At 42.6% G+C, this 27,437-nt stretch overlaps 1 protein-coding gene and 1 non-coding gene across 2 annotated transcripts in view; both read left to right on the forward strand.

Moving 5' to 3' along the window:
• The first annotated feature begins 1,349 nt into the window (after positions 1–1,349).
• On the forward strand, positions 1,350–1,458 carry LOC118709973. The gene has a single exon (XR_004985223.1). It is a non-coding gene; the product is annotated as a U6 spliceosomal RNA (small nuclear RNA).
• A 15,433-nt stretch (positions 1,459–16,891) lies between these two features.
• Positions 16,892–27,437, forward strand: part of SGPP1 (sphingosine-1-phosphate phosphatase 1) — a 33,992-nt gene continuing 23,446 nt past the window's right edge. Inside the window, exon 1 of the mRNA XM_036434523.2 lies at positions 16,892–17,740. Coding sequence (XP_036290416.1) covers positions 17,027–17,740 — 714 coding nt within the window. The 5' untranslated portion in view covers positions 16,892–17,026. The remainder of the gene's footprint in view (positions 17,741–27,437) is intronic.

Below are 27,437 nucleotides of genomic sequence, written 5' to 3' on the forward strand. Positions count from 1 at the left end.
TCTCATCATTTGCAGCAACCTGGATGGAATTGGAGAACATCATCCTGAGTGAAATAAGCCAGTCAATGACCTCACACATTTATGGATAATAAAGAACATTATAAACTGATGAATCAAAAGATAGATATAGAGACAGTAAAGCAACAAGCAGACTGTCAAATTACAACGGAGAGGGGAGGGAGATCTGGGGAAGATAAGAGATCAACCGAAGGACTTGTATACATGCATATAAAGTACAACCAATGGACACAAAACTCTGGGGAGGGAGGGCATGGATGGGAGGGGGGGCAATGGTAAAATATATACACAGATAATAATTTAATAATAATAAAAAAAGCTGTTGGTGCTGTTGTGCAGCCATTGGTCAGGAAAATGTATGAATCATTTGCATAAGTCATAAAAGTCACATTATGTATTGTTGCAATACCTGACTTTCTTGATAAATTCTAATAATAGGGCTGATCTTTGAACTCTAATATTGCTGAGTAACTTTCTATAGCCATGTCTTAGGGATGATTTCAAAGTTTAAGAATTTGAAAACATGAGTGCATACAGAGTATCTGAAATGTTTGGGTGTGTGAGCAACAAATGGAACACACTGGACATGCCAGGCCACTTTAGTATTGGGAGGGCACTGTCCTAGTTACCATCTTCTTTTCTACCCAGGTGGCATTTCTTCCCTGTTTTCTTGCGAGCACTCCATTTACTGTGGTTCCGATGGGGCTAATTCCATACTTCCTCTCCACCATACATACACTTCCACATATACCACCACCATCACCTTGGGAGTAAACGGATGGTGGCAGAGTATCTAGCTAGGTCTCTGCCACCATTTGAAGAAAGTCTGTGAGACAATAAAGCCAACAACAGGGAGAAGAAAATGCTGAGTGGGCATGTGGCAGCATTCCAGTGACCTCATGTGAAACTGAGTCTCTGCTGTAGGTGAAGCTGAAACAGTCTTGCATTTCCCAGTCACACCGCCAACAGAAGCCCTTTGTGTTTAAGCTAGTTTAAGCTGGGCTTCTCCCACTTGCAAACAAAAGAAAGCCTTGACTGTAGATCCACTATCAATGTGTACTGTGAATACGGTAATACCAAGATATCACTAACATCGCAGGTCTTTGCACATTGGGAGTCTGTAAGCTCTGGCAAATGTGTCACAGCCTTTGTGTAGGTACAATGAAGCACAACCCTGTCACAATGGCCCTAGTTTTTAAATTGTTGCTTTCGTTTCTACTATTTTGAAATGTATCATGCATGCAAAAGGCTATGAAATGCATCTGCACAACCTAGAGAACTGGAACATCCAGATATCAGCCCCCACTTAGAAACAGAAGGTTGTAGTGTGCTGGCTTTGGCAGCCCATATACTAAAACTGAAACGATATAAAGAAGATTTTCCCAAGCATGGTCCCTGGGCAAAGATGACACACAAATTCGTGAAGTGTTCCATATTTTAAAAAGTTAGAAAAAAAAATCATAGGTTCTTTGGAAGCCCACTTTGTGCTCTTTCCACATGACCTGAGAGGTAACCACTACATAGTCTTTGGGTAACCACTACTCACAGGGTGGAGAAAAGGTCGGTTTGCATTCACATAAGGTGGGGCAAAGTTGCTAGCATTTTTAATGCATTGTTGGATTTTTTTATTTTTCTCTTGCACTGTATTTTTTTTTATTTTATTTTATTATTATTTTTTTCTTAGTTTTCTCTTGCATTGTTGGATTTGATTTACTAATGTTTCAGTTAGAATATCCATGTCTCATTTCATGAATGAAAGTAGCCAGTAATTTTCCTTTTCTGTACTTTCCTTTTCTGGTTTTGGTTCTCAAGGTCACATTCGTCTGATTAAATATTACTCTATGGAATGTTACATCTAGAAACTATATCAGCTCTTGAGTCACCCAAATAATAGAATAGGAAATTAAGTTATACTACATTGCTCCAAGCATGCATTCAATCCACTTCCATTGATATACTTAAAAACTGTGCAGGCTGTCATTTATCTACAGAAGAGGAATACATAAGTTTGTAGATAAAAATGTTATTCCTCTGTAAATGGGCATTTCTGAATTATCTCATAAGTAAACAAGTTAAAGAGGCAGATATTTTCAAAGTAAATGCTTTGACGTACACTATCATTCTTATCGGCCCGGTGCACAAAATTCGTGCACAGAGGAGGGGGGGTTCCCTCAGCTAAGTCTGCACCCTCTCCAATCGGGGATCTCTTGGGGGATGTCTGACTGCCAGTTTAGGCCTGATCCCACAGTCGGACATCCTCTTGCAATCTGGGACCAATGGCTCCTAACTGCTCACCTGCCTGCCTGCCTGATCACCCCTAACTGCCCTCCCCTGCCAACCTGATCTTGCCCCCAATGGCACTCCCCTGCTGGCCTGATCTCGCCCCCAACTGCCCTCTTCTGCAAGCCAATTTGGTTCTGATTGGTCAGTTTCTATGCCAGTGTCAAAAGCTCTGCCTCCTAGAAAAACATTGGCTCCCCACAGCACCCAAATTTGGATCTGATTGGTCGGTTCCTATGCCAGTCAGCATCTATGGGCCTATCTCTGGGCCTGATTAAAGAGGCGGGGTTGAACAGCAGTTCCAGCTGAGACCGGGAGAGAGAAAAAAAGCCCAGCTGCTGGTCAAGCTCAGAAAGAAACAGGGAGAGAGAGAGAGAGAGAGGTAAGTACTAATCAACAGCTGCCACTGAGGCTGCGGATCAGACCCTGCCTCTCTCTCTGAGTCTCAACCATCTGGGCAGTCAGTGCTGGGTTGGTCAGTTTTTGGTTGTGATTTGTCATTACAGCCCTGGCCTTTTATATATTAGAATATTTTATTTATTAATTATATTAATCTTCTTGCACTCCTACATAGAACATTTTTTTCTGGCTGTGTACTGGACAGAACAGTGTAGTAAAAGGAAAACAGTAGTCCACCACTACCCAGCAGACTTAATTCTCATTCCAGCTCTGCTACTTTCTAAGTTGCCTCAACTATAAAATGGACATAATATTCATTACAGTTCTTTTATTAAGGATAAAATGATGCATATAAAAGTCAATTTATATAAATGTACTACTTGAACTATGATGTATCATTGTTCTTTTTATACTCTGGTATTCTTGATAACTCAAAATATAAGAATATGTACCGTATTTTTCGGACCATAAGACACACTTTTTTCCCCCCAGAAGTGGGGGGAAAAAGTCCCTGCGTCTTATGGTCCAAATATAGCCTACACATATACTTTTTAAAAAAAGTTTTTTTATTTGCCCGGCTCTGTGTGGTCTCTGTGTGCTTGCCCGGCTCTAAAATGGTTCTAAATGCTGCTGTTTACTTTACAGGGCTGATTACATGTGTTTATGACTGTGATGTTGGGTTTTAATGCACATAAAATATTTTAGGACACTATTTGTTTCAGAATCTTTTTTTCTTCATTTCCCTTCTCTAAAAACTGGTGCGTCTTATGGTCTGGAGCGTCTTATGGTCCGAAAAATACGGTAATTTAACTTCTTTTTCTATTAAATATATTTTTGGATGAAAATGTACCTACTTTTGAAAATCTAGAGTGGCTAAAATTAGTTGTAGAGTTAATGTAAAAAGATAGAAAAGTGGAATTTTTGCAGCCAAAAGATTGTTTGTTCTCCTCAGACAGTAAGTGAAAATGGTAAGGATTTATAGCACTCATAATTTAGACATTAAACTAAATAATCTTGTTTACCAAGCAATCAAAACCATATGAAAAACAAGGTGGGGGGGGCAATACAGACCTGCTTTTGAAGTGATATCCCATTTCTGATCTACACACAAACTTGGTTGTGATGTCAAAAAATTTTCAGCCTCATTGGTGGGGCTCAGTGGTTGAGCATCAACCTATGAACCAGGAGATTGAGAATCTATTCCTGTCAGGGCACATGCCCCAGTTGTGGACTTGATCCCCACTGGGGGTTGGGGGGAGGGGGATTCCGAAAGGAGGGTATGCAGGAAGCAGCTGATGTTTCTGTCTCATCTTTGATGTTTCTTTCTCTCTCTCTTCCTCTCTCTGAAACCAATACAAACATATTTTAAAAACAATTTTTAAAAATATGGTAAGGAATATTTTATTCAAGAGGAACTACTTAGATGGATGTTTTGCTGTAGGAGTGAGAATATGAATACAACAAGGAGGAGTGGGGATTTATAGCCAAGTTGGAGAGCAGAGGTCAGTGAATGGAAAAATTACTTAGAGAAATTCTTGCTAATTCAACAAGCCAAGGATGGGTACAGTTTTTTTGTTTGTTTGTTTTTGTTTTGCTTACTTATTGTTATATAATGTCTGGTCATCAGAATGTACAACTGTAACAAATATAATGACAATGTTATGTCAACTATAATTGAAAAATTTTAAATGATTAAAAAAATATATCAAGGATGCAGGATGATGAATTTGATCTATGGAAGATGATCGGATATCAAGACTCAGCAGGATTCTAGCTAAAACTGGACTAAGCAGTAGAGGACAGACCCCAAACATGGGACCTAGTGGAGAAGGGGGTTCAAGGAGTCCGACTCGGGTTTGGTCAAGGAGAAAGTCTGTCTGAGGCTGTAATTTCTGTCTATTGACTTGATGGTTTAAACATCAGCTTCTCCTGTAGAAGATTTTTATGGGTTTACTCGAGCCAAACTGACAATTACCAGGAAGCAAAATCTCAAACAGATTGAGAAAATGCTCCAGAGAATGGCAGTTTTACAGTTTATTTTATACATTACAATCAAAGGAGGAGATGTGTGGAGAGGGGGAGAGGGGAGGTGGGCATAAAATTCATTGGAGGTAGGTTAGGGAGGCTAGGAAGCAAAGGAAGAATGTATCTCCGAGTTTGAAAAAAGCAAGCATGTCAAACTCGCTGCCCTCTGCCCACATGCAGCCCACAATGAATATTTTTGCGGCCATGTCAGTATAACAGTCTGTAAGAAATGTTTTTTTGTTTGTTTTTTGAAATTTTTAAAAATATTTTTTATTGATATTTTTTTTTTTTTTTTTTTTTACATAGAGGAAGAGAGAGGGATAGAGAGTTAGAAACATCGATGAGAATCATCGGTCAGCTGCCTCTTGCACACCCCCTGCTGGGGATGTGCCCGCAACCAAGGTACATGCCCTTGACAGGAATCGAACCTGGGACCTTTCAGTTCGCAGGCCGATGCTCTATCCACTGAGCCAAACCGGTTTCGGCTGTAAGAAATGTTTTAATAAAAATTTCGTAACTTAATTTTTACAATATCCTGCTATACATAATTATTAATAACGAATTACAACGTTGGCTAATTACTGATTACTATAATCGTGTTGCATTCATTTCCCTTATGCACCTTACGTGCAGGCGCACCATTTCTCTCCACTAATACCAGCAGCGAATATTTTATTTTAGTTTATTTTTTTATTTTTTTAATATATATTTTATTGATTTTTCACAGAGAGGAAGAGAGAGTGATAGAAAGCTAGAAACATCAGTGAGAGAGAATCATTGATCAGCTGCCTCTTGCACACCCCCCACTGGGGATGTGCCCACAACCAAGGTACATACCCTTGACCAGAATCGAACCTGGGACCTTTCAATCCACAGGCTGACGCTCTATCCACTGAGCCAAACCGGTCCGGCAGCAGCGAATATTTTAGCAGCCAATGGCCGTGTCATTAATCTTGTACTGACTTGTTTGGTGTGAGCAACAGGAAATATTTCACTTTTGGAGAAAAATAGGTTTATTTGCATTATGCTTATTAATTTGTGCAGTTATTCGGTGTCTGGTAAGTTAATGTTCAAGAAAAAATGATTTTTATTAAAATGTCTATTATTTTATGTTAACGATTATTCATTTATCTCAGCCCTTTGTATTCAGCATGTCTCTATGGAAATAAACCTACGTTTCTATGAAAATTGAAACTTTTGTTTTTTTGTGCCAACATAAACTTAAACCTTGTTTATTTGGCCCGTGTTAGCCTTTGAGTTTGGACATGTTTGGAATAAAGAGTAAAATGCAGAGACGCGTGCTTCTTCTACATTGGTGGTATAGGGTAATCAACAATGAACATTTTCAGAACATAGAAACGGTACACAGGCAACGAGATAACAGTGAAGGGCTTGACCTCTGAGTCTAGTGCTCTATGAGGAGGTGGTGCCCTGAGGTGTCTGGAAAAGGAGACTACTCTGGCATTCCAAAGGTATGTTATCTTCAATGCAAAAATACATAGACAGGATCAATTTAGGTAAAGATTAACCTTTGTCACGGAAGATAGTGGCCTAGAGTCTGACTACCCGCCAGGACTCGCTTTTAGTTAGAAGTTTTAAGTTCAGACCATCCCAAGTGGTTGCTTTAGGTCTCTTTCTATAAGGCTGCCATGCAGGCCTCCCCTGAGCTTGTCAAGTTTAGTATGTCGCCCCTTTTTTGGTTTATACCAGCCTCACATTGAGAAAAATCCAAAGTTGCTTCGTGTCAACGCTCCTTATTACCCTTGTTGCTGTTCACCATTAAGCAACAGTTTTAGTATCTGGTAACCACTCCTATTCTTAGTGACTATGTAAGGGCATTAATAGATAAGGACACTTCTGAAAACAATAAGTGGCTATGTTTCAAATAAATGTTTAAATACTGGAATCTGTCCTGTATATACTGCATGTGGGTATGTCAGAGTTAGTAACTCTGTCTAGGTGTTGAAATGAAACTCAGGTTTGGGCTTGACATTCAAAGAATACCAAACCCTTTCACTCCTCAGTAGGAATCTCAATGTCAAGTAATGCCTCCTTATTTGACAATCTTGAACTTTACCTGAAGGTTAATAAGTCCACATTTCATTTGTGAAAACAGCTTACTGCAAGGAACCACTCTTTCCTATAGAAGTTAGATAAGACTCTTGGCTAGTTTCCCTATGACTAAGCCAGACACAGACGCTCCAAATTCCCATTCTTTATCTCATAAACGACTGGCTGAATCATTTTGTCCCCACAGATGGATAGAAACAAAATTATATTAATCAAGCTTTAGTTAAGCCTCTTTCCTCCGAGTGACCCGATCTCGGCATAACATGAGCCAGCACAGACACTCCTGTAAGGGCAGTTCCCTGGCCTCGGAGTAAAAATTACCTTATCTACCTTCTTATCACACCACCCTTTCCTCCCAAGTCCCCAACCTGGTCCTTCTGGTTTTGTTTACTCTTCCCTATAGAAGAATATCCTTTTTGCCCTAGCTGGGTTGGCTCACTGGATAGAGCATCAGTTCTTAGACGAAAGGGTCCTGGGTTCCATTCCAGTCCAGGGCATGTACCTCAGTAGCAAACTCGACCCCAGGCCCTGGTCAGGACATAGGAATCAATGTGACACATTGGGGTTTCTTTGTCTCTCCCCTTCCCTTCAGCTCTCTTAAAAATATCCTTGAATGAGGATTAACAACAAAAAAAGATTAAAAAATATCTTTTTTTGTCCAACTCTTGATGCTCACACATCTTATGTTCCCAGGGTTCTCCCTATTGCCACAGTTTCCCCTGCCTTCACCTGGATAATCCTCTCAGATTTGTTTTTTTATTTGACATAGTCTATCTTTGAATGTGACATTTCTTTCTTTAAAAATATGTTTTTATTTATTTCAGAGAGGAAGAGAGAGATAACATCAATGATGAGAACTATTGATTGGCTGCTTCCTGCACATTTCCCACCCAGAGATTGAGCCCAAAACCCAGACATGTGCCCTGACTGGGAATCGAACTGTGACCTCTTGGTTCATAGGTCAAACACTGAGCCACACCATCTGGGTGAATATGACATTTCTTAAACTGATTTCACATTACTTCGTTCTAACTGGATATCTTACACCTGCCACCTTCTTTCCATTGCCACTGCTTTCATTCAGGCCCTCATTAAACTCACCCTTGCCCATTATAAACTAGTCTCCTCAGCCTCCAATTTCATTTAACTTTTCACATTGCTAGCAAACGAATCTTCCTAAATATTATTATTCCCGGTTTGGCATTCTTTTGCACTCTTATTGCTCCTTTTTTTTTTTTTTTTTTTTTTTTTTTTTCTCAGAGACGAAAGTCCAAATTCCCTAACATAGATTTTGTCTCTTCATTAAGGTATAACCATATCTCTTCTCCTCACAGAAACCGTTTCATCTGTTTCTTAAACAAAAGTTTTCCTTTTTCAAGTCTCATCATGTTTATTTGTGAGAAATGCTCACCTGTCTGAATTCATATAATGGATTTCGCAATATGAAGTATGGTGAAAACGAGACCTTCAATGTGGTCTTTCAAGACCAGGTGTCTGGTTGAGCAGGTACACCTGGAGCGGGCATCACAGGCAATTTATCCCGAGTGTGCAAGAGTCCCTATCCTGGTTCTTCATTGGGTGAGTACTATGGGGTTAACAGTTTTCCCCGAAGGTGGCTTACGTTTTATTGTCTCCTAATTGGGTTATTTTTTAAAAATGGGCTGAGGCCTTTTCTTGTTGTCTCCACTTCCCTTTGTCTAGTTGTGGCGGGAGGATCTTCATAGAAAATGTGCTGCTGGTCACATACACAGTTCTCTATTCTTATGGCCTTTCTCCTCCTCCTTATATCCTGTTTGCCCTGGGAAGATTCAGTAACCAACTGGCAACATGCTGTCAGTATTCTCCACTAAAAGTTGACTCTGTTGAAGAAGGATCACAGAGGCCTAGTTCCTACACACATACCCATTTTCTTTTCTTGGGCATCAAATGTTTTTCTTCCAAAACTCCTTACTCTGAATGTCTATCCAACACAAATGTTATTCCTTCCCTGCTTGGGAATTGATCTCTTCCATTATTCCTTGTGGACATTGTGTTTGTACCTCCATTAAAACGTTTAAGGCAGTTGTCTTTTATTACAGGGATCTTGAGTACATTTTTTTTTTTAACCTTTCATTGCAGATTATAAGCTTCTTCAGGGCAAGACAGTATCTTATTCCTCTGGGTATCTCTTCTCTAGCCCTAAGCCTAATGCCTTACTTTTGGAAAGGTATTGAGATTTATTTTTTTAATTAAAGTGAACTGAAAACTATTCCATTTCCTTTGTGGTTCCACGTAACATTTTGTGTAATGTATGTTTATTATACCTTTTGTTGTTGTTGTTCTTCACCCAAGAATATGTTTCCATTGTTTTGTTGTGTGTGTTTTTGTTTTGTTTTTTTTAATATATCTGTATTGAGTTTAAAGAAGAAGGCAGAGGGAGAGAGATAGAAACATCAATGATATGTTAATTTTCCCAAGTCCAGGGTTTCACTGGAATCTGCTTGTAGGCACTGCTTCTCAGTTGGACAAACCCTCTCCAGGGCCCAGACAACCTTTGCTCATGGCCACGCCTTTGCTCCTCAGATGCTCACAGGCGGTGATCTCACCCCAGCTCGCAGGGCTTTGGCCCTTCATTGTGGCCACCCTAGACCAGGCCAGCAGTCTTCCCACATTGTCCTACCTACTCCGTTCCATCCTGTGCTTCACAGCCCTTCACCAGGGGCCACACATGCTTTCACGGCCTTAAATGATCTCACCTTGACAGTTCCTAATCTCACTTCTAATGTTCGCATATCTGAACCAATTCCCTATTGTTTCCCCTTCAGGAGACCTTCAATAAAACACTGGAATGGAAGTTTTAAGTTTTGTTATGTTGCCATTTATTTACTGAAAATTTACCCAAGAAAAAAAAAATTTCCCCCACACAGAGCTAACCTAAAGCAGCTAATATTACCTTCCCATCTCTACGGCTGGAAACCTGATCCCGGGATATCGCAAGCCAACGACCTGTCCTTCACATCCTGAAACTGCAAGTAGACAAAACAGAAAATGAGATAAGGCCACACATTATGTTCCCTGAAATATTACTCGCAATCCTTTAAAAAAAAATAAAAACTTCCTTCTAATTAAAAAATAAAAAGAAATATCAATGATAAAAGAGAATCCTTGATTGGTTGCCTCCTCCATGCCCCCAATGGGGATTGAGCCCACAACAGGGGCATGTGCCCCTGACTGGAATCAATCAAACCATAGGCCCCTCAGTCCGCAGGGGACTCTCTATCCACTGAACCAAACAGCCAGGACTTTTATTTATTATTGTTGTGTGTTTTTTTTGAGAGAGAGAGAGAGGGGGGGGGGGAAAGAAAGAAGAGAGGGAGAAAGACAGAGAGAGAGAGAGAGGGAGAGAAATGTGAACATGAGAGAGACATGGTTGCCTCCCACAAAAGCCCCATCCAAGGCTGGGGATGGAGCCTATGCGCTCTTGACCCTTTAGTCTGCAGGACTGTGTTCTACTCACGGAGCCAAACTGGCAAAGGCTGTTTATTATATCTTAACTACAGGCTCAGTGCACAGATTCGTGCATCAGTGGGTTCCCTCAGCCTGGCTTGCTCCCTCTTGTAATCCAGGGCCCCTTGGGGGATGTCAGATTGCTGGTTTTGGCTCTATCCCCAGCAGACCAGGCCAAGAGACCCCACCAGTGCACCAGTCTGTGCACTGGGCCTCTGGTACACATATAAGATCTTCGGTTAATCTCTTCCTGACCTTTCCCCTTCCCCCTTCCCTCTGAGATTCATCAGTCTGTTCCATGTTTCCATGCTAGTGCACTGAGCATCTGTTCCCTAGTGGTCAGTGCCCATCATAGCTATTGGTTTAATGGTCACTTAGGTATATATATATATATATATATATATATATATATATACACACACACACACACACACACACACACACACACACACAGAGACTAAAAGCCCAGTGCATTAAATTCAGCCCAGCCTGCACCCTCTCCAATCTGGGACCCCTTGAGGGATCAAGCCTCAATGGGTAGTTGGATATCTCCTTCACAATCCAGGACAGCTGGCTCCCAACTGCTCGCCTGCCTGCCTTCCTGATTGCCCCTAACCGCTTCTGCCTGCCAGTCTGATCACCCCCTAACCACTCCCTTGACAGCCTGATTGATGCCTAACTGCTCTGGTCAACCCCACCCCCCACAACTGCTCTCCCCTGCAGGTTGGGTCCCTCCCAACTTCTCTTCCCTGTTGGCCTGATCACCCACAACTGCCCTCCCTTGCAGGCCTGGCCCCTCCTAACTGCCCTCCCCTGCTGGCCATCTTATGGTGGCCATCTTGTCCACATAGGGACAGGATCTTTGACCACATGGGAGCAGCCATTTTGTGTGTTGGAGTGATGATCAATCTGTATATTACTCTTTCATTAAAGAGGATAGAGGCCTGGTGCATGGGTGGAGGCCAACTGGTTTGCCCTGAAGGATGTCCAGGATCAGGGTGGGGGTTACCTTGGGGCATGTGGCGGCCTGGGTGAGGGGCCTGTGGTGGTTTGCAGGCCAGCCATGCCCCCTTGTGACCCAAGTAGAGGCCCTGGTATCTCAGGTTTATTTATCTTCTACAATTGAAACTTTGTAGCCTGGAGCAGAGGCAAGTCTTCTGCTTGCTCCATGGCAGCAGCCATTTCTGTTGGGATTTATGTATCTTTTTTTTTTTAAAATATATTTTATTGATTTTGTACAGAGAGGAAAGGAGAGAGATAGAGAGCCAGAAACATCGATGAGAGAGAGTCATCGATCAGCTGCCTCTTGCACACCCCCTACTGGGGATATGCCCACAACCAAGGTACATGCCCTTGACCGGAATCAAACCGGGGATCCTTCAGTCCCCAAGCCGACGCTCTATCCATTGAGCCAACCCAGTCCAGCAAGGGATTTATGTATCTTCTATAATCGAAACTTTGTAGCCTTAAGCGGAAGCCTGGCCAGCCAGGGTGTGTGGAAAGCTTGGCTTCCTCCATTGCCTGGGGCAACCCTACCCTCCTGCTCTTTCCAGCTCCATGGCTGCTGCCATTTCTGTTTGGATTTATGTATCTGTTATCATTGAAACTTTGTAGCCTTGAGTGGAGGCCTAGGCCCACAAGGGCAGGCAGAAAGCTTGGCTTCTTCCATTGCCGGGGAAACCCAAGCCTCCCTCCTGCTCTCTGTGGCCATAGCCATCTTGGTTGGGTTTATTTGCATATTTGCTCCTGATTGGCTTGTGGGCGTGGCTTGTGGGAATGGCTTATGGGTATAGTAGAGTGATGGTTAATTTGTATATTATTATTTTATTAGATAGGATGATCTACTTAATATAGTGCAAGAGTTCTAAACTCAGAGAAGGCAACTAAATGTTGTTACTGTAAGACAGAAATGGAATTTCCTAAATAATGATGATGATAAGAGAATAGCAAAGTTTGAACCAGAGGTTTTATGAGTTCTTGGGAGGCAATGAAACATAATGTATTAAGAGTGTAGGCTCTGTTTTTAGATATCTAAAACCAGCTTTACTACTTACTAGCTCTGTAAGCTTGAGCATATTTATTTAATGTTTCTGTGCCTCAATTTTTCATATGTAGGATGAAGATAGGAAGAACATATACTTTACAGGATTGTGAAGATTAAATTAATTACTATTTGAAAAGCACATCGAGTAGTGCATTAGTAATAAATTACCTTTATTATCAAAATCCGCTACCCAAAAAGGAAAAGTTTCTCTTGTTGCTTCTTAGTGATAATTTAAGTCAAATATTTCTAAAGAATGCATTACCAAGTAGCTGTAAGAGGCAGAAATAGAATATTGGAGACCAGCTACAGCTATAAGAAATATTAATCACGCTCTGTTAACCATGATAGTTTTGTTCTGGTTAAAGAAAGCACATTCTAACCTTGCTGGGAGTTATACACCCATGGGATGTGGGAGTCAACCTTGGACCTGGGAACCAACCTTGGAATGAGGCCCATTCCCATCCTATTATCACGGAAAGATTAACAAACAGCCTTGTTACCCAAACAATGGAGTTCTGCTTACATTGTCTTAACCTGTAATCTTTATGCTTACTCTTGTTCCTTTTGCCAACTTCCCCTGTGTCCTATCCAATGTAAGCAGCTGGTTTATTTTGGGGGGAGAGGGGTGCAGAGCATATTTTCATATAACCTGCTGCACCGCAAACTGTCTGCATTATTGGAATAAATGCTCATATCTGCTGTAACCCCTGTCTCTGCTTAATTGGCTCAAGTTGTGACAGGCAGCCAAGACGCATTGGTTGTCCGGTTTCATAACTACTGGAATCACTGGTTTGATTAAAACCTGTGGCATTTTGAGAATCATCAGGTTTCCTGAAAAACTTGCATAAGGACCAGATAAGGAAATGACTAATATAACCCAATGCATGCTGGGAATGAGCCAATACCAAATAATCAAATATATATATATATATTGTGTGTGTGTGTGTATATATATATATATATATATATATATATATATATATGTTTTTGCTCAAAATTTATTTATTCTAATTTTTACTTTTTTATTTATTTTTATTTATTTTTAGAAATTAACTCTTTTAAAAAAATATATTTTATTGATTTTTCACAGAGAGGAAGGGAGAGGAATAGAGAGTTAGAAACATCGATGAGAGAGAAACATCGACCAGCTGCCTCCTGTACAGCCCCCACTGGGAATGTGCCTGCAACCAAGATACATGCCTATTGACTGGAATAGAACCTGGGACCCTTGAATCCACAGGGGATGCCCTATCCACTGAGCCAAACCGGTCTCGGCAATATCCCTTTTTTAAAAGGGGTATTTGTTGGCTTATGAAGTCCAAAGAAGGGATGAACAGCCAAGTGTCAAGAACGGCAGGGCTGCAGAGGAGGCCCTGAGGAACAACTGGAAAGAAGGGCTCAAACTCTGATAGGCGTCTTCAAAGCATTTGGTTTCTGTTGCTGTCTATACGACAGTTTCACTTTCACTACTAATCAGTTTTCTCTAAAGGAAGAACTGCATCCACAATGTTTCTGAGTGTATGTTAAAGCTTTAGCCATTGGAGAGAGATCACCCCAATCTATCACTTGCCTGAAGCTCAAAAAATCTCAGGGAACCTGCTCTCTTGGCCCAGCAGAAGGTAAGTGCCCAATTTGTGGTGGCCAGAGCAGTCAGTTCCACAGTGTGCTAGCAATATTATCCCAGGTGCTCATTTTCTTGGGTACTTTATGAAAGACATGAACCTTGGACACAGGGCATGATATAGTAAGGTAGAAGGAAAGAAAGCCAGTATCTGAGGTAGGCGGAGGAGGCTTTGAATTAGTGATGTAGGTGGTCTGTGAATGAAAGACAAGCCTGATCGGAATGGAGGCTACATCCTTGTTCCCTCTGGCAATAACATTGGATAGCTAAGGAAGAAACTGGTTATGATGGAACTAAAAGGTACAACAAGATTTGTTCAAGTTGAAGCAGCCATTACAGGTTTCTTGTACAGACTGTGTCTCTGAAACCCGTTTATAACACAAATAAATCCTCAACCACTTCTTAGAAAGCTCCTTCTTTGTCAACAAAACTCGGTTTAGGGTTGTGGCCGTGGGTCTAAAGAAGAATGGTTGAGCCCTGGCTAGCGGTTCAGTGGTTAGAGCGTCGGCCTGTGCAGTGAAGGGTTTTGGGTGTGATTCTCAGTCAAGGGCACGTACCTGGGTTGCAGCTTCAATCTCCAGCCCTGATCAGGGCTCGTGCAGAAGGCAACCAATCGATGTCTTTTCCTCTCTCTCCCACTCTCTCTAAAAATCAATGGGAAAATATCCTCGGGTCAGGTTTTAAAAAACGAGGATGAAGAATGGGTGAGAGAATTCAGAGAAAGGAAACTCAAAAGACAACACCCACTCATCTAATCTAGGAGCCTAGAAGGATGATAGCATTTAATAGTAATCTCGGTGACAATCTGAAGATGAGCATCTTGAAAGCAGATGTCTTAATAACAATGCATCTCCAGGAATCTAGCACAATCGGTGCTTAATTTATAAACTAAATGATTCTCGTAAAACTAGTAAATAAAATGGCTTCTCAACCCCTTCTAGCTCTACAATTCTATGTCCATTTCTAAATCATGACCGTTAGTCTTCAAAGTCCTCAAATAACCACACACACACACACACACACACACACAAAGATGGTTTTTTTTTTGAAGGTTAAGATGGTGAATTTCATGCTATGTATTTTTGACAATAAAAACTGGCCTCTAAAAGGATAGGTTGTGCCAAAGCCGGTTTGGCTCAGTGGTAGAGTGTCGGTCTGTGGACTGAAGGGTCCCGGGTTTGATTCCGATCAAGGGCATGTAGCTTGGTTGCCAGCACATCCCCAGTGGGAGATGTGTAGGAAGCGGCTGGTCGATGTTGCTCTCTCATCGACATTTCTGTCTCTCTGTCTCTCTCCCTTCCTCTCTATAAAAAACTAATAAAATATATTTTTTAAAAAAAATAAAAGGATAGGTTGTTTAAAAATATACATTTGAAAATGTCCAAAGACATTTTATAAATCTGGCCTTTGGTGTCAGAAGTTGTGTTTGACACATGTGAGTTAGAGCGTCGGCCTGTGCAGTGAAGGGTTTTGGGTGTGATTCTCAGTTATCTTAGATTTTCTTCCCAGTTACCTTTTTAAAGCCGTTTTGATGTTGTCTCTCCTTTGCTTAAAAGCCTTGCATTACTCCTGACTGCCTACAAAATATAATTCCCAGCTCAGCATGTAAGGCCTTTACAATTTGATCTTATCTTCCCTTTCTAACTTCGTTCCAACCACCTTCCCGCCCTGTAGTCTGTGAGCTGCTGTTTACTAAACACATCTTGACTCATTTCCACCGCCTCTTTATCCCTTTTTCTCTCTTCCTAGAGTAGGCTTCTCCATCTATTGGTACTTGCTTTGTAATGACAATCCATCTGAACAGCATCACCTCTTCACACCTTTCCTGCCGTCCTGGTGCACTTTTTCTTCTCCCCAGAGCATGTGCTACTGTCTCTATTTTAGACTTTTCTCTGTTCTCTAGAGTGGGCCCGACTCTGTCTCCCATTTATATTGTGAGCATCTTGAGGGCAGGGATAAGTCACAGCTTAACAATTGCAGTGAGAGGAGAACTCTACCTGGGAAAGCAGAAAACGTTTCCAATGACATAACCGCGGGGGAATTCTCCAGCCTGTTTCTTGGAAGAGGTCCAAATTCTTTCATTATAGGCATTCACCTTACCAAAAATAACTTCCTGAAGTTCTGAGACTTTCTAATAAAAACTGTTCTTTCTAGAGGTCAGATCTGTAACTTGTGAGACAGACACCTAATCAAACAAACAATAAAAATCTACACACTGCATTCAGCCATCAATTTCTGTGCCAGCCCCGCAGCTATTAGAGTTTTTAAAATATATTTTATTGATTTTTTTTTACAGAGAGGAATAGAGTCAGAAACATCCATCAGCTGCCTCCCGCACCCCCCACCCCACTGGGGATGTGCCCGCAACCAAGGTACATGCCCTTGACCGGAATCGAACCTGGGACCCTTCAGTCCTCAGGCAAACCGGTTTCGGCAGCTATTAGAATTTATGAAAAAGAATTCCTACTCGTCAGTCAAAAAACACCTGAGGTCTCGGTGCTTCTACTACCACATTTGGTCAGCGGCACAGCCTGGTCCCGGGAGCCACACCCAGCCCTGTCCCCGCGGGTCCGCTGGCGCGGGGCTCGCAGGGCAGCCACCCCGGAGCCGCCGCTCTGTCATCGCTGGTGATGACTGAGCCCAACGACTCGGGGCGCGTGGCGGTTCCTTCGCCTTCATTCACCGTTTGGTTCCGCGCCAGCGGGATATCCGGGTGCTCGGCCGGCCGCGGGCACCGCCGGAGCGAGCCCGGGACCGGGACCGCGGCGAGGAAGCGGGGCTGGAGTTGGGGAGGGAGGGCGCGGCGGAGCGGGATCAGCTCCCAGGCGCCGCCGGCGCGCCCGGCGGCCGGGCTCCCTCCCGGGCCGCGGTCGGCGGGCGGGGGCGGGGGTGGGGCGGGGCGGGCGGGGCGGGCGAGGGGGCGGGGCCCGGCGCGCGCCGGCGCGTGGAGGCCGCGGGCGGTGGCGGAGCGCGCGGCGGCTGCGGCCTGTGGTGCCGTCACCCTAGCAGAACCCGGCGCGCGGGAACGACTCGGGGCCGTCGTCCTCGGGTTCGTTCGCGGACCGCGCGCGGGTCCCGTTACCATGTCGCTGGGGCAGCGCCTGGCGCGGCTGGCGGCGCGCCTGCAGGACCCGCACAAAGTGGCGCGTTTCCAGCGGCTGTGCGGGGTGGGAGCGCCGCCGAGCCGCCCCGCCGCCGCCGCCCCGAGGGAGGGCGAGAAGGCGGAGGCGCCGCGCTCCGGGGACGCCCGGGGCCGAGAGCGCCGGCCCGGGGCGTGCGGGGGCCCCCAGCCCCCCGGCGGCGGCGACCGCAATCAGTGCCCGGCCAAGCCGGGCGGCGGCGGGAGCGGCGGCCTCGGCGGCGGCGCCCCCAACGGCGTGCGGAACGGGCTGGCCGCCGAGCTGGGCCCGGCCTCGGCGCGCCCGGCGGGCGCCCTGCGGCGGAACTCGCTGACGGGCGAGGAGGGCGAGCTGGCCCACGTGAGCAACTGGCCGCTCTACTACCTCTTCTGCCTGGGCACCGAGCTGGGCAACGAGCTCTTCTACATCCTCTTCTTCCCCTTCTGGATCTGGAACCTGGACGCGCTGGTGGGCCGGCGGCTGGTGGTCATCTGGGTGCTGGTCATGTACCTGGGCCAGTGCACCAAGGACATCGTCCGCTGGCCGCGGCCCGCCTCGCCGCCCGTGGTCAAGCTGGAGGTCTTCTACAACTCCGAGTACAGCATGCCCTCCACCCACGCCATGTCCGGCACCGCCATCCCCATCTCCATCGTGCTCCTCACCTACGGCCGCTGGCAGGTAAGGCTCCTTCCCTCGCCGCCTCGCCCCGGGGGCGCAGCCTCCGGGCGGTGCAGGAACACGGTGTTCTCTCTGCCGGCCACGGTCATTGTCACTGGGCGGCTCGCGCCCCTCCCTCCCAAACTGGTCTTTTCTGCAAGGGTTTCCCGGCGCCCACGCGCAGGCCCGTTCCTACTAGGTTTTGAAAGAGTATAAGTGATCGGGGAAACCTGAAAGACTTGGCCATCAAGCCGTATTTTCATAGGGAACGCCTTTCTTAGCACCCAAAGGATACGCGGTGTTTGAAGGGTTACCATGATCATTGGGCTTTGATCGAGTTTTGTTTTGTTTTTTTTTAAGCGGGTTGAAGCCTTGTGATGCACAGAATATAGTTGTGATGAAGGATAGTGTCCTTAACATGAGTTGTCAGGTAACCAAGATTACGTTTCACCGTAGTATGTGGTGTCGTCTCCCCCGCCCCAAACTGACAGTTTCAGGCGTAGGCAAAGTTGTGTGCCTGACTCTGAGACAGTGTTTAACGTAGTGTCATTCCAAAGCCAGCATGGTCAGAACAGGCAGTGGCTTTTAAACGAAAGAGCTACTACCCGTTAAGGAAGTTCGTGGAGAGCAAGCCCGAGTTCTCTTTTTTAAGGGGTGTGGCTGCAAAGTTGCTGGTGTGGCACATTTTATCTTCTGGATCACTAATCTGTAGTATCAGTTGTTGAGCTGCCTTAGGCTCGTGGCATTTGTTTGTGTGTGTGTGTGTGTGTGTGTGTGTGTGTGTGTGTGTGTTTAAGTGTGGTTTTATTCTTAAAACGAGAGTTCTTGATCAGATGAGTGGGTTTGTAGAAATGGGAAGCAGAGTAAGTCTGACAATTTGAGAAGAGTATTTACTTGGTAAACTCTTTATAGTTTGCCCACTTCTTTTGCCTGGTCCGTAAGGTAAGCTTAAAAACTCTTTCTTAAAGATGCAAAAGTTATTCTTAGGCTGCTGTCTTGTTTATATAGTGTTTTAAATTGTAAGACCAGTCCCTTAGTTTAAGAATAAAGTTAATATTTATGGGGGAATCTAAGGAGTCAGACTTTCTCCAGGTTTTTTCCATTACAGCATAAAATCATCTTACATTGAGAAATACACACTCTGTGTAACACTCCTTTATGATAAGCTTACTTCTTCCAGATTTAGTTTCATTATAAATAACATCTTGTTCCCAGGGACACTTCTGCCAGTGCCTCTCTCTTACCGCACATGGAAAATACGCAATGTGCACCCTAAGAATGACACAACTCCGAGGGAGGGGTACCGAGGACAGGCTTTCTTTCTTTTTTTTAAGAAAAGGAGATTTACAGTAATGTTCAGCTGATAAAGTGGTGCCCCCTTGTCTTGTGTACAGATAAATATCTCAAATTTTATTTAATCTAAATATTTCACAAGTTAAGGTACTGTATTCAGTTATGTTTGGCATGATGTTCTGTTTAGCTAATGTTTTTCATATATTCATGAGGCTTTCAGGAATCTATAATTATGTAACTCCTCCTCAATGAGTAGTTATGTTGCATGCTATTAATATTAGCAGAGAAAATAGTTATTTATTATTCATCATTCATTCAGAACATGCTATAGCAGGAAGTTTGAACAAACCTAGTATATTTAATTCAAAGTTTGAGGACTTTGTATACAAATTTTAGAATTGGAGCTATACAGGATTTTAGAAATTTCCTAGTTGCAAACTATCATTTTACTCATGTGGAAACACTAATTAAACTTATATAATTAATTTAAATTCATTATTTTACATTTTTTATTATAAATTTGAAATATACATCTAAATTTGAATAATTGTTTATCTTTTGGTTAGTTGTTTTGAAAGATAGGCTCCCTTTTATGAAAGTTTTATGTTTACAATTGTTTGTAATAATTCAGTAAAAAAATAAAAAATGGTATTTTTTATTGATTTTTAGAAAGGAAGGGGTGGGAGAAAGAGAGAGAGATTTGTTGTTCCACCGACTTAAGCATTCATTGGTTGTGCCCTGGCCAGGGATCAAACCTGCAACCTTGGTGTATCAGGATGACACTCCAACCAACTGAGCTACCCAGCCAGGGTGACCTTTTTTTTAAAATTGGAAAAAATAAAAGTTTAATATGTGTGCCTGGGGGATTCACAAAGTCATGGGAAATCCCTGAAAATTATCAAAGATAGTGAGCCAACACTGGGTTTATAAAACTATTTAAACGAAAGAAAAAGGGGAAGGCAGGGAAAGGGATATTTTAGAAGTGAGAATGGGCCAGGTGAAAAAGGGCAGAACTCACTGGTCAGGACTGTCCCCTAAGGCCCCTCATAAACAATAGGACACAGTGGGTATCCAGACAATGGCAGGTGCCTGAAGTCCTCTTATTTACCATATTTAACTCAAATTAGGGCAAGGCAGCATCCTATAATACCCTTCCTGGAGCATGTTTTTCTCTATCTGTATCTTTTAGGCAGGAAAGGAGGGGGAGGGCATAGTCTAAGGTTCTGAGTTTTTTGTTTCTTAATAAGTGGCTTAAAGTCAATATCCAAAAAAGCAGCTTCAGGTTGGCATAATTTTTGTCCCTTTAGTCTTGCCTTTGAAAATCCTACATAATAAAAGGCTAATATGCAAATGACCGAACCATGGCATGATGGGTCACTGTGATGCATGCTGACCACCAGAGCAGACACTCAACGCAGGAGCTGCCCCCTGGTGGTCAGTGTGCTCCCACAGGGGAAGCACAGCTCAGCCAGAAGCTGGGCTCACTGTTGGCTGGTGAGCCCAGTGGCGGTGATGGGAGCCTCTCCTGCCTCCTAGGCAATGCCAAGGATATGCCTGATTGATGGCTTAGGCCCGCTAAGCTGTCAGTTGGACATCCTCCCAGGGCTGCTAGAGGGCACAGTCCAGGCTGAGGGATACCCACCAAGTGCACAAATTTCGTGCACCAGGCCTCTAGTTTTAAATGATAAACTTTCTACATTCTAGAAGCAACCAGTAAGTTGCTAGCTTCCTCCGTATTTTATTGGTTCAGTCATGCAGTTTCGAGAATAATTCAGTTCAGTTAAATGTGTTGAGTTTCTTTTCAGGAGGCTGTGATGCACATAGGTTCCCAGAGTGAGGCCTATACTGTGTAAGCAAGCAGTCAGGTATTTAACAAGGAGTATGTCTATGAATGCAAAAGAAAAAAAGGGTAAAGATCAGAGCCAATTATAAACCAGTTCCTGAGTCTGTAAGGCTGTCAGTCAAGACAGTTTCTGAATGTAAGTCTCAAAGTTTCTTTTGCTGGAATGAAAGTAGGCAGTGACTGTCTGATCTTACTTGTCTGCCTTGTTTAATGTCTCTGACAGTGCCATCCGATGCTCTGGTGAATTCTGCATGGCTTACAGAGCGTCAGTCACTGAGACTGTTTAAGTATGAGCTGTTGTGGCGATTTTTCTGAAGTCTATATTATGTGCTTTAGCTGCCATTTGGAATTGCAAGACTCAGAAAAATTTTAGTTTTTAGTAATTCCATGTCAAAGGACAGTAGAAAAATGAAAAGTTTGGAGGGTTATAGCCAAATATTTAAGAAAATTAGAAAAATTCAAGAGCCAGTCCAGTATATAGATGAAAATTAAACCTTAAATACAATTAACTGAACTAGAGTCTAATATTCATAACTGTATTATGCAGGGTGTGGCAAAAGTAGGAGTATGGGGCCGAAACCAGTTTGGCTCAGTGGTAGAGCGTCGGTCTGCGGCCTGAAAAGTCCCGGGTTCGATTCTGGTCAAGGGCATGTACCTTGGTTGTGGGCACATCCCCGGTGAGCGGTGTGCAGGAGGCAGCTGGTCGATGTTTCTCTCTCATCAATGTTTCTAGCTCTCTATCTCTCTCCCTTCCTCCCTGTAAAAAAATCAATAAAATATATTTTTTTAAAAAGTAGTAGGAGTATGGGAAACAGAGTTTATCATGTATTATTACTTATTAATTATTGTATTATTTTCCATATGAACAACTTAAATCTACATTTGCCCAACTCTGTAGATTCTATGGAAACACAATTTCTCTCCCTAAAATCACCCTCATTTTTCTCAAAGATGGTCACTTACTGCCTAAGTCTAGTTTCAATAAATTTGGCTTGATTATTTGCAAAAATTCAACAAGAATAGTAATTGACCCCATAGACTCTCTTAAATCTGAGACTCACAAGGAATCTCCAGATTGAACTTTCAGTAGCCTCTCTGGTGAAGAAGCCACGCCACATAGTTGCCATCTGACTTTCCCATAGATTTGGGTGAATTCCTCAAGTTCTTGAGGTACCCCAAAATGCCGAGAGGTTCTTTCTTTGCCATCTCCCAGGAAAGCCACCTTCATTCGTCACCTGGAAAGACCACTCTAAACCAGGTAAATAAGCAGGGCACCAAACAGTTTTTTCAAGGGGCTTTTATCAGCTTCCAAAGTCAATCTTTTTTTTTTTTTTTTTAATTAGAGAGACAGGAAGAGAGAGATAAAAACATTGATTTGTTGTTCCACGGATTTAGGCATGACTCTTGTATGTGCCCTGAGAGGGGGTTGAGCCTGCAACCTTGGTGTATTGGGACAATACTCTAACCAGCTGGGTTACCTGTCCAGGACCAAAGTCAATCTTAATTCCTTAAAGCTTTCTGGTGACATCCAGAGTCTATGCAGGTATCTCTTAAAAATGACATTCACTCAAGATCTTGTTTAATAAAGCCAGTTTCCACCTGGTAGTGTGGCTTAGTGGGAATGTTGACCCAAGAACCAAGAGATCAAGGTTTGATTTTTTAAAATAGATAGCATTGTTCTTTTTTTTTTTTTTTTTAATATATTTTATTGATTTTTGTACAGAGTGGAAGGGAGAGAGATAGAGAGTTTGAAACATCAATGAGAGAGAGTCATCGATCAGCTGCTTCTTGCACACCTCCTACTGGGGATATGCCCGCAACCAAGGTACATGCCCTTGACCGGAATCGAACCCGGGGGCCCTTCAGTCCCCAAGCCGACGCCCTATCCATTGAGCCAAACCGGTCCCGGCGATAGCATTGTTCTTAAAACATAAAAATAAGCTATATATCCTTGAGAAGATAATGTGTATGCACACATATATGCAATATCCATAAATACTTGTGTTCTAAACAAAATGACCTTTACTGAGATCCAATGCAGATTTGATCACCCTTTTCCTTTATATTCCTGACATAAATAAATGAATTTAATTGACATAAGAGCTTTGGAAAAGAAAAGTACACAAGAAGATATTCTATCAAAGTGGAGTTTATTATAGATAGTAAAGGGTGACATCTGTGAAATCATGAAAAGATAAAAGGAAGGAAGGCGAGAAGTAAGATGTACAAAAGTTGGTCACAAAAGACAAAGACCAGAAATTGCTTCAGGAGTCGAGGGAAGCTGATCACTGTGGTAATACAGTTTAAGGGAAATAAAATTGGTTTGCTACTTTTTTTTTTAACCTGGCATTTAAAATACACATTTTCATGATTTTTAAAAATGCTTATTGTTAATTATTGATTTAAAATTAATTTTACTGATTTGAATGGGAAAATTCAACATTTACATAAAAATACAAAGAGAAGAGTACATTTCTCTTTTCTGTTTCAAAGATAGCAGGATCTCTTTTCCAGAAGGATTTATTGTTTTATATTTCTTTTCTTTTTTTTAATATATTTTATTGATTTTTTTTTACAGAGAGGAAGGGAGAGGGATAGAGAGTTAGAAACATCTATGAGAGAGGAACATCAATCAGTTGCCCCCTGCATGCTGGGGATGTGCCCGCAACCAAGGTACATGCCCTTTTCCAGAATTGAACCCAGGACCCTTGAGTCCACAGGCCGACGCTCTATCCATTGAGCCAAACCGGTTTCGGCTATTTTTTATATTTCTTGTTTAGCCTTCTAGAGATAAGTCTTTACTTTTATGGACATATATTTATATAGCTTATATTTTACACAGTATTTTACACAGGTGGTACATTCCATACTGTTCTGGACCTTGTTTTTTCATGTAGAAATGTACTGTGGAGATTTTCCTTTTCTTAACTCAGAAATTAATAAATACTAATATTATGCTTGGTATTGTTTTCAATGCCTTAAATCACTTAACTTTTCTAATTGCCCTAAAACCCTATGAGAATTTCCACTTGTTTATAGAAGAAACTGAGGCAGAAGGAAGTTAAGCAACTTGTGCAAGATGACTCAGCAAGTACATAACAGAGCCAGGATTCAAACCTAGGAAGTTTGGCTGCAAAATTACACTATGCTGCTGTTATACCGCCTGTCCATAGCAGTATCCTCTGTATTACAGTCATGTACCAAATAATGACATTTCCATCAAGGAAGGACACATTTATAAAGTTGGTCCCATAAAATAATAATGGAGCTGGAAAACTATTGCCTAGTGATATGGTAGCTGCTCTCATGTATCGATAGTAGTGCAAAGTATTACACAAGTACTTCTGTTGTGTCACAATTGCCTTCTGTATTCAGTACAGTAACATGCTGTACAGGATTATAGTGGACCTAGGAGCTGTAGGGAAAGTTATGTCACCCCAAAATACATCTTTTTGACAGAAAGCTATTTTGCGCTGGTTAATTTTAAGAAATCGCCCAGCTGGCATGGCTCAGTGGTTGATAGTTGACCTATGAACCAGGAGGTCATGGTTCGATTCCCAGTCAGGAAACATGCCTGGGCTGCTGGCTCAATCCCCAAAGTAAAGCATGTAGGAGGCAGCAGGTCAATGATTTTCTCTCATCATTGATGTTTCTATCTCTTCCTCTCTGGAATCAATAAAAATATTTTAAAAATAAATGGCACACATGGGAGAAACTCGTAAAATCAAGTAGAATTTGCCCTTTGTGTGTGGAACTGGGTGCTGACCTATCTTCTCAATGCAGATGAAAAGACATAAATCTGCATATTAACCTTACCCTTATTTACTGTTTGTTTGTTTTTTTTGGTAACCTCTCTTCACTGAATCCTTCCACTTGAAACATCTTCTATCGTCTACTGAAGATGGTATTTTAAGGTGGTGGTCTCAGCCATTTGGTGAGATAAATAAGTTTTCCTGCATCTCTCCCTTATATACTCAGTGCTCAGATTATTATGATCTCTGAACTGAATGCATAATAATCTGGCCACCCGTGTGTGTGTGTGTGTGTGTGTGTGTGTGTGTGTGTGTGTGTATGTGTATTAGAGGCCCAGTGCATGAATTCGTGTATGGGTAGGGTCCAGCCAGCCTGGCCAGGGGGAGGGGACATGGGCGCTTGGCCTGCCTGCCTGCTGGTCGAACTCCTGGTCTAGGGGACAATTTGCATATTAGCCTTTTATTATATAGGATATACATTGAGTGGCCAAATTATTATGATCTCTGAATGCATAATAATCTTGCCACTCAGTGTGTGTGTGTATACATATATATTTGTGTATATGAATACACACACATCTATATGTATATGTATATGTATATGTATATGTATATGTATATGTATATGTATATGTATATGTATGTATATATTAGAGGCCCAGTGCATGAATTTGTGTATGGGTAGGGTCTGGCCAGCCTGACCTGGGGGAGGGGAATTGGGCAGTTGGCCTGCCTGCTTGCTAATTGAACTCTTGGTTGAGGGGACAATTTGATATTAGCCTTTTATTATATAGGATATACACTGAGTGGCCAGATTATTATGCGTTCAGAGATCGCATCCAGTGTATACAGGAGGTGTTACTAAACTTCTGTTTTTCTCCTGTTATGTCTTTTATTCCTGTGGTGTCTCAGCCAAGAACCCAGGAGAATAGAGGGGAAATTATTCCTCCTCAGAAAGCTAGGTGTGTAGTAGCTGTACCATTTACATTTGTGTAGGTGTACTCTGATGTTTGCACAACTGGAAGTCACCTAAAGACACATTATGGCCTTACTTGGCTTGGCTCAGTGGATAGAGTGTTAGTTTGTGAATCGAAGGGTCCCAGGTTCGATTCCGGTCAAAGGCACATGCTCAGGTTGTGGGCTTGCTCCCCTGTAGGGGCCATGCTGGAGGCAGGCAATCAATGATTCCCTCTTATCATTGACTAGAGGCCTGGTGCACAAAATACGTGCACGGTTGCCATCCCTAGGCCTGGCTGGCAATTGAAGCTCGAGCATCTGGCATGGAGGGGCCACCCACCCCCAGCCTAGGGACCAACCCCCAATAGGGCAATCAGGGCCTGCAGGTTGCTGTCTGTGGGTGATGGATTGTGTGTGTGTGGGAGGGGGGAAGGGAGAGAGGGAAGAAGGGAGGAAGGGAGGAAGAAAGGAAAGGGGATTCCCAACTTCCTCAGTGCCTGGGAGCTGGGCGACGGCCCCACCCTTGCCGCCGCTGCTGATCTGTGAGATAATCAGCAGGGCTCAATCAGGCCCCTGCTCGCACCCCCCCTTGGGGAACTGGAATAAGCAGGTTGGAAAGGAATTATCTTACTTTTAAAATTAATCTTTCTTAAATGTATATGTAGCTCACATTTATTTCAATGTTTAATACTAGAAGTTTTTGAGTCTTTTATATATATCAGTTATTTAAAGAGATGAAAGGAAAGGGAGAAATAGAAACATCAATGATGAGAGAGAATCGTCAGTCGACTGCCTCCTGGATTCTGAGGTTTGAGCTTGCCACCCAGGCTTGTGCCCTGACCTGGAATTGAACCATCTCCTCTTGGTTCATGGGTCGACACGTAACCATTGAGCAACACTGGCTGGGCTTGAGTCTTTATTTAGAAGTTTGGTGATGTTTTTGTGACCAGAAATATACTGTAGAAACCTAATTCTTGTTATCAATTAGCCTATGGTAAAGTTGCTTTTGTTATGTCTCATTTTACTTAAAGTTGCACTTTCTAAGAATTTATCTACAGTATTAACTGAGGACTTAATATATAACATATACTGCAACAGTAAACTTTCATTTTTCCCTCTCCCCTTCCTAGAATTAATCATCAGATGTTTTACATCTACATATGTTATACAACTTACATTAATTTTGTATAATGTTCAAGCATTATTTTTAGAAATACTTTTTATCCTCTTTTCCCCAACCCCCTCCCCTCCTGGAACTTTAATTTCAAGTATGTTAGACTGTTTAACACTAGTAACTTACAGATCACTGATGCTCTGATTATGATGATGATGATGATGATAATTATGGCAGTGTTTTTACTCTGATTAATTTTTATAGATTCTATTCCTATGACTTCTAAGTTTACTCATCTTCTGCAATGTCTAATTTTCTGGTAAACTCATCAATCAAGTAGGATGGGATATAATTTCAGATACTTTTTATTTTATTTTATTTTAATATATTTTTTATTGATTTTTTACAGAGAGGAAGGGAGAGAGATAGAGAGCTAGAAACGTCGATGAGAGAGAAACATCCACCAGTCACCTCCTGCACACCCCCTACTGGGGATGTGCCCGCAACCAATGTACATGCCCTTGACCGGAATCGAACCTGGGACCCTTCAGTCCGCAGACCGACGCTCTACCACTGAGCCAAACCGGCTTCGGCTCAGATACTTTTTAAACCTCCCATTTCTCCATTATGTTCCTGTTTTCCTTTATTTCCTAAGTATGTTTGTAAGAGTTTTAATGCCCTTATCCACTAATCTCATCATCTCTGTCATCATTATGTGATTCTACTATTTCTCCTGGCTATGGATCACATTCTCCTGCT

Source organism: Pipistrellus kuhlii, unplaced genomic scaffold (assembly GCF_014108245.1).
Source record: "Pipistrellus kuhlii isolate mPipKuh1 unplaced genomic scaffold, mPipKuh1.p scaffold_m20_p_1, whole genome shotgun sequence".
NCBI classification, from domain to species: Eukaryota; Metazoa; Chordata; class Mammalia; order Chiroptera; family Vespertilionidae; genus Pipistrellus; species Pipistrellus kuhlii.